Source organism: Carassius gibelio, chromosome A16 (genome assembly GCF_023724105.1).
Source record: "Carassius gibelio isolate Cgi1373 ecotype wild population from Czech Republic chromosome A16, carGib1.2-hapl.c, whole genome shotgun sequence".
Taxonomy (NCBI): domain Eukaryota; kingdom Metazoa; phylum Chordata; class Actinopteri; order Cypriniformes; family Cyprinidae; genus Carassius; species Carassius gibelio.
Genome location: NC_068386.1, coordinates 28309966 through 28317486, shown reverse-complemented (window position 1 = coordinate 28317486; position 7521 = coordinate 28309966). Strand labels below are relative to the sequence as shown.

Sequence of the window (7521 nt, the reverse complement as noted above, 5' to 3'; positions counted from 1 at the left end):
CAAGAGGGTCCTCAAACCATCGGTGCTCGGGCCCTAATAAACGGAGCAATTCCAAGAGGGTCCTCGCACCATCAGTGCTCGGGCCCTAATAAATGAAGCAGATACAATAGGGTCCTCACACCTTCGGTGCTCGGGCCCTAATAATCCTAATAAACAAAGCAGATACAAGAGGGTCCTCGCACCTCGGTGCTCGGGCCCTAATAAAGACTTTTTGGAGTTATGAAGGATGCATTAGCGTTTTCTTTTCTCCTCTCCTCTCCTCTCTCACACTGCAGTTCTCCACAAGTTCATCAAACAACCGCAGTAAGAATATTTCATCAAGCACGGTGAGTAATGGCTTCTCCTACAATTGTTATTTGCACCTCTTGCCACATGTACAGTTTATCTATCTCGGTCGCTGATGAGGGATTCACATGTGATAAATGCAGGGAAATAGTTAGGCTGACAGAGAAGATTTCAGAATTAGAGACACGCATCCAAACTTTAATTGAGGACAGTAAGAATGTTAGGGCTCTAGATATGGCTTTGGATGCGTCTAGCTCAGGGATTCCTGTACATTGTCCGGTTCCAGCAGAGCCCCTGCAGCAGGGCAACTGGGTGACGGTGAGGCAGCGTAGTCGTGGGTCAAAACACCGCTCTTCTGTTCCGATGCAAACATTAAACAGGTTCTCCCCACTCAGTGATGCACCCACTGAGAAACCTGATGAAAGTGCTCTAGTTATTGGTGATTCTATTGTACGGAACGTGAATATAGAGACACCAGCCACCATAGTCAAATGTTTACCGGGAGCCAGAGCGCCTGACATCCTGGCAAATTTAAAAGTGCTGGCTAATGCTAAGCGTAAATACAGTAAGATTGTTATTCATGCCGGCGCTAATGATGTTCGACTTCGCCAGTCGGAGATCACTAAAAATAACTTTAAAGAGGTGTGTGAACTTGCAAGCACGATGTCAGACACTGTAATATGCTCTGGTCCCCTGCCTGCTTACCGTGGTGACGAGATGCATAGCAGATTGTCATCACTCAATGGCTGGATGTCTAAGTGGTGCCCACAGAATAACATAGGTTTCATAGACAATTGGACGAGCTTTTGGGGCAGACCTGACCTGTTTAAAAGAGATGGTCTTCATCCCTCCTGGGGTGGTGCTGCTCTTCTGTCTAGAAATATGGCACATAGTCTTAGTGTTTATACTTGACTAACTGGGGCCCAGGTCAGGAAGCAGACAGACTGGCTAAACCGACCGTCTGCTAGCTGCCTTCCGTCACAGAGGTCAGTTAATTCTCAGCACATAGAGACTCTTTCACCTAGATATCACACTATAGAGACTGTGTCTGTTCCCCGAACTAGAAAATACAAAAAACGTCCAAACCAAGTTAAGGTTAAAATTTAATTGAGGTTCAACAAATAAAAAACAAATGCAATATGGATAAACAAATGATAAAGATTGGCTTATTGAATATCAGATCCATTTCTACGAAAACACTTTTTGTAAATAATATGATAACTGATCATAATATAGATGTGCTCTGTTTGACAGAAACTTGGCTAAAACCTGATGATTACATTATTTTAAATGAGTCCAACCCCCAAGATTATTGTTATAAACACGAGCCGCGTCTAAAAGGGGGAGGAGTTGCTTCAATTTATAACAACGTTTACAGGATTTCTCAGAGGTCAGGCTTCAAGTATAACTCGTTTGAAGTAATGGTGCTTCATATAACATTATCCAGAGAAACCAATGTTAATGATAAATCCCCTGTTATGTTTGTACTGGCTACTGTATACAGGCCACCAGGGCACCATACAGACTTTATTAAAGAGTTTGGTGATTTTACATCCGAGTTAGTTCTGGCTGCAGATAAAGTCTTAATAGTTGGTGATTTTAATATCCATGTCGATAATGAAAAAGATGCATTGGGATCAGCATTTATAGACATTCTGAACTCTATTGGTGTTAGACAACATGTTTCAGGACCCACTCATTGTCGAAATCATACTCTAGATTTCATACTGTCACATGGAATTGATGTTGATAGTGTTGAAATTATTCAGCCAAGTGATGATATCTCAGATCATTATTTAGTTCTGTGTAAACTTCATATAGCCAAAATTGTAAATTCTACTTCTTGTTACAAGTATCGAAGAACCATCACTTCTACCACAAAAGACTGCTTTTTAAGTTATCTTCCTGATGTATCCGAATTCCTTAGCATATCCAAAACCTCAGAACAACTTGATGATGTAACAGAAACTATGGACTCTCTCTTTTCTAGCACTTTAAATACAGTTGCTCCTTTACGCTTAAGGAAGGTTAAGGAAAACAGTTTGACACCATGGTATAATGAGCATACTCGCACCCTAAAGAGAGCAGCCCGAAAAATGGAGCGCAGCTGGAGGAAAACAAAACTAGAGGTATTTCGTATTGCTTGGCGGGAAAGTAGCATATCCTATAGAAAAGCATTAAAAACTGCTAGATCTGATTACTTTTCTTCTCTTTTAGAAGAAAACAAACATAACCCCAGGTATTTATTCAATACAGTGGCTAAATTAACGAAAAATAAAGCCTCAACAAGTGTTGACATTTCCCAACACCACAACAGTAATGACTTTATGAACTACTTTACTTCTAAAATCGATACTATTAGAGATAAAATTGCAACCATTCAGCCGTCAGCTACCGTATCATATCAGACAGTGCACTATAGACCCCCTGAGGAACAGTTCCACTCATTCTCTACTATAGGAGAGGAAGAATTGTATAAACTTGTTAAATCATCTAAACCAACAACATGTATGTTAGACCCTATACCATCTAAGCTCCTAAAAGAGGTGCTTCCAGAAGTCATAGGTCCTCTTCTGACTATTATTAATTCCTCATTGTCATTAGGATATGTCCCCAAAACCTTCAAACTGGCTGTTATTAAGCCTCTCATAAAAAAGCCACAACTTGACCCCAGAGAACTTGTTAATTATAGACCAATCTCGAATCTCCCTTTTCTGTCCAAGATACTAGAAAAGGTGGTATCCTCACAATTATATTCCTTCTTAGAGAATAATGGTATATGTGAGGATTTCCAGTCAGGATTTAGACCGTATCATAGTACTGAGACTGCTCTCCTTAGAGTTACAAATGATCTGCTCTTATCATCTGATCGTGGGTGTATCTCTCTATTAGTTTTATTGGATCTTAGTGCTGCGTTTGACACAATTGACCACAACATTCTTTTGCATAGCCTTGAACACTTTGTTGGCATCAGTGGAAGTGCATTAGCATGGTTTAAATCGTACTTATATGACCGCCATCAGTTCGTAGCAGTGAATGAAGATGTATCATATCGATCACAAGTGCAGTATGGAGTACCTCAAGACTCAGTACTAGGGCCGCTACTCTTCACGCTTTATATGTTACCCTTGGGAGATATCATCAGGAAACATGGTGTTAGTTTTCACTGTTATGCTGATGATACGCAGCTCTATATTTCCTCGCAGCCTGGTGAAACACACCAATTTGAAAAACGAATGGAATGCATAGTCAATATAAAAAATTGGATGACAAGTAATTTCTTACTGCTAAATTCAGAAAAAAACAGAGGTGTTAATCATAGGGCCTAAAAACTCTGCTTATAATAAACTAGAACACTGTCTAAGACTTGATGGTTGCTCTGTAAATTCTTCGTCATCAGTTAGGAACCTAGGTGTGCTACTTGATCGCAATCTTTCCTTAGAAAGCCACGTTTCTAGCATTTGTAAAACTGCATTTTTCCATCTCAAAAATATATCTAAATTACGGCCTATGCTCTCAATGTCAAATGCAGAAATGTTAATCCATGCATTTATGACTTCAAGGTTAGACTATTGTAATGCTTTATTGGGTGGTTGTTCTGCACGCTTGGTAAACAAACTACAGCTAGTCCAAAATGCAGCAGCAAGAGTTCTTACTAGAACCAGGAAGTATGACCATATTAGCCCGGTCCTGTCCACACTGCACTGGCTCCCTATCAAACATCGTATAGATTTTAAAATATTGCTTATTACTTATAAAGCCCTGAATGGTTTAGCACCTCAGTATTTGAATGAGCTCCTTTTACATTATACTCCTCTACGTTCTCAAAACTCAGGCAATTTGATAATACCTAGAATATCAAAATCAACTGCGGGCGGCAGATCCTTTTCCTATTTGGCGCCTTAACTCTGGAATAACCTACCTAACATTGTTCGGGAGGCAGACACACTCTTGCAGTTTAAATCTAGATTAAAGACCCATCTCTTTAACCTGGCATGCACATAACATACTAATATGCTTTTAATATCCAAATCCGTTAAAGGATTTTTAGGCTGCATTAATTAGGTAAACCGGAACCGGAAACACTTCACATAACATCGTACTTTCTACATCATTAGAAGAATGGCATCTACGCTAATATTTGTCTGTTTCTCTCTTGTTCCGAGGTCACCGTGGCCATGAGATCCAGTCTGTGTCCAGATCAGAGGGTCACTGCAGTCACCCGGATCCAGTATGTATCCAGACCAGATGGTGGATCAGCACCTAGAAAGGACCTCTACTGCCATGAAAGACAGCGGAGACCAAGACAACTAGAGCCCCAGATACAGATCCCCTGTAAAGACCTTGTCTCAGAGGAGCACCAGGACAAGACCACAGGAAACGGATGATTCTTCTGCACAATCTGACTTTGCTGCAGCCTGGAATTGAACTACTGGTTTTCGTCTGGTCAGAGGAGAACTGACCCCCCAACTGAGCCTGGTTTCTCCCAAGGTTTTTTTCTCCATTCTGTCACCGATGGAGTTTCGGTTCCTTGCCGCTGTCGCCTCTGGCTTGCTTAGTTGGGGTCACTTCATCTACAGCGATATCATTGACTTGATTGCAAATAAAAACAGACACTATTTCAACTGAACAGAGATGACATAACTGAATTCAATGATGAACTGCCTTTAACTATCATTTTGCATTATTGAGACACTGTTTTCCAAATGAATGTTGTTCAGTGCTTTGACGCAATGTATTTTGTTTAAAGCACTATATAAATAAAGGTGATGCAGTACTACTCTATAGGTACTCAAGATTAACAGGATACTGAGTGAAAACTAGCATTTCACCCCCCCTTTAAACACACAGAGATAACAAACTAAAAGGTGAAAAGGTGTGCTGATTAATGGAAGGTGATGTAAAACAAGCTAAAAGTCCATGACAATGTAACTAACAGAACATAATGGTGACAACAGTGTTCTTTTTTGGGGAAAACAGAGCTAGATACAGGATTTGGAAGCAGTGGGTCTTAATGCAGCTCAAGTTAAAATGCAGGTATACGATCAAGAGAAGGCCATACAAGAAGAGTGGAAAAACATCCAAAAATGTATCCCATAAAAGAAGCTGTGACCACATCCTTGAATTAAAGTACAGTAGAGTTTGTAAAGGTGCTGGTAGCCTCTTTAAGTGCAAATAGAATAATGGTTCCTGAACCTTCGGTGGGGATCAATTGAAGTACAGTAACTGGAAGATCTCCTTTTTGAAACACTGATCAAGTCAGAAGAACATTCAAAATGAAAAGATATACTACGTCCTTAAGTATGTTAGTGGATAAGGTAAGAAAGCACTTGATGACTATTTACTCATTACTGAATCTGCCTGTTACTTCATGATACATTTTGGAAGAGATACCATTTACAATTTAAAATTACACTTTTGGAAACCCTTTTACAACTGTGAAATAGCACAGAGATTAGTTCTAAGTTTGATTTTCCTTATATATTTCTTCATAGCTGTTGAATTTCTTCAATTACAGATAAAAAATGATTAAGTACAATTAGCAATAAATGTAATATTAAAGGCTTACAGCGTGGCATGACAAAATACTATAGAACTCATAATCAGTGATGCTCTCTACACTGAATGCAAAGTGACAAATCCCTGACAAAAACTGCTGCTGTGCTCAAAGACATATTGACACAAATTTCAATTATTTTCAACAATCACTTTGTTGTGTCCAGTGTAGACAGACTTTAGCTGTTGTGGCGCAACAACAGTCGCATCCAGGGTAGACCGAGGTGTTATCCTAGTGAACTGGGATAAGGTATTTGAATTTGAACATGCTTTTTTTATGTATCAACGTAATAAAGATTTTTTTTTCCATAGTGGAGCTTTATCCGTCAAATATAAACTTTTTTGTAAAATATTTATTAGCCTTACTCTTTGAACATATGGTTTATCTTAGACAACTTAATGTTTGTGATGTAAATTCAATCACATCACATGCAGTTTTTATAATAAGTGTGTTATAATGTGTTTGTAAAATAAATAATTTCAAGACAGCTGTACTGGAATTGAAACTGGAACTCATCTTTAAAATGTAGTAAACAAAAGTCAAAATAAAATAATTTCCAGGTCATTCATATTACCAATATATCTGTGGTCCTCTATTATAAATTATATTATAGTTTCAGTTTGAGAATGCCACAATATGTTTTGTCTAACTGTGTATTCTAATGTGCAATCTAAATGCAGTTTTAATTGTGTTAAAGATAATTTCTAATAATGTGCAGAATGGCTTTGAGCAAAAGAGCATAACTATTTAAACAATGCAGTGAGGCATGATTTTAGTATTTGTCTTAATTGCTTAAGACCACATCAGCAGTGAGTCACTAGGCTGTGGCAGACAAGTTGTTCCACCCTCTGAAACAAACAAAACATGTATCTATTATCTGAGCCCTTTAGGTCAGTGACCTATGACAAACAGAAGAATGAAAACATTAGGAGCCATGCAATTTATTCTTAACGCCAATAAAAGAGTCCTAAGGAAGCAGCATCAGAAAATACTTAAAAATATACAATCTCTTAGATGTGTCCTCCCTGGATCTAGAATGTTTTGTCTTCTAGCTAGTCAAGAACGTTACAACAGCCGTATTGCACTCACCCTGTTGCCAGTTGTATGAATAGCATTTCGGCCAAAGGCAGTGATACTGAATATGGTATGCAGAGTGTGGATGAACACCCACTAACAGGGGCATAACAGCCATGGGGGAAGGGGGTCATATCCCAGTGTTCACTGGTTCAAACAGTGTTCTCTGACTTTTTCATTTATTTATTTATTTATTTATTTTTTTTTGAGTGAACTAACATTCAGCCAATCACAAGGCGAATCAACGCTTGGGTGTATCTGTCATGAGCTCCAAATCTCCCATTGCGCTGTGATTTCAGTTTTCTTATTTGACAGTTTGGGTGTAAAATTTGATCCAACGGGGCATCTACACCGGATTCAATTGATGTGAACATGCAATATGAAAAAAGAACTCATGAATTAGGCAGGTGACGTGTCACGTCGCGCCAGATCCAGTGTATATTGTATGCTCTCCTACTTGTAAGTTGCTTTGGATAAAATTGTCAGCTAAATGAGTAAATGTTTGCTTGTGTCTGGAGTAGAATTATCCTTTCCCAATAAAGCAAATTTGTTTTGCACCGAATATCATATTTAATCATATTTTAGTACTTTAATTCATTGCAGCC

At 38.8% G+C, this 7521-nt stretch overlaps 1 protein-coding gene across 1 annotated transcript in view; it reads left to right on the top strand.

Moving 5' to 3' along the window:
* Window positions 1-285: 285 nt before the first annotated feature.
* Window positions 286-7521, top strand: part of LOC128030124 (uncharacterized) — a 411878-nt gene continuing 404642 nt past the window's right edge. Inside the window, exon 1 of the mRNA XM_052617624.1 lies at window positions 286-1212. Coding sequence (XP_052473584.1) covers window positions 334-1197 — 864 coding nt within the window. The 5' untranslated portion in view covers window positions 286-333 and the 3' untranslated portion in view covers window positions 1198-1212. The remainder of the gene's footprint in view (window positions 1213-7521) is intronic.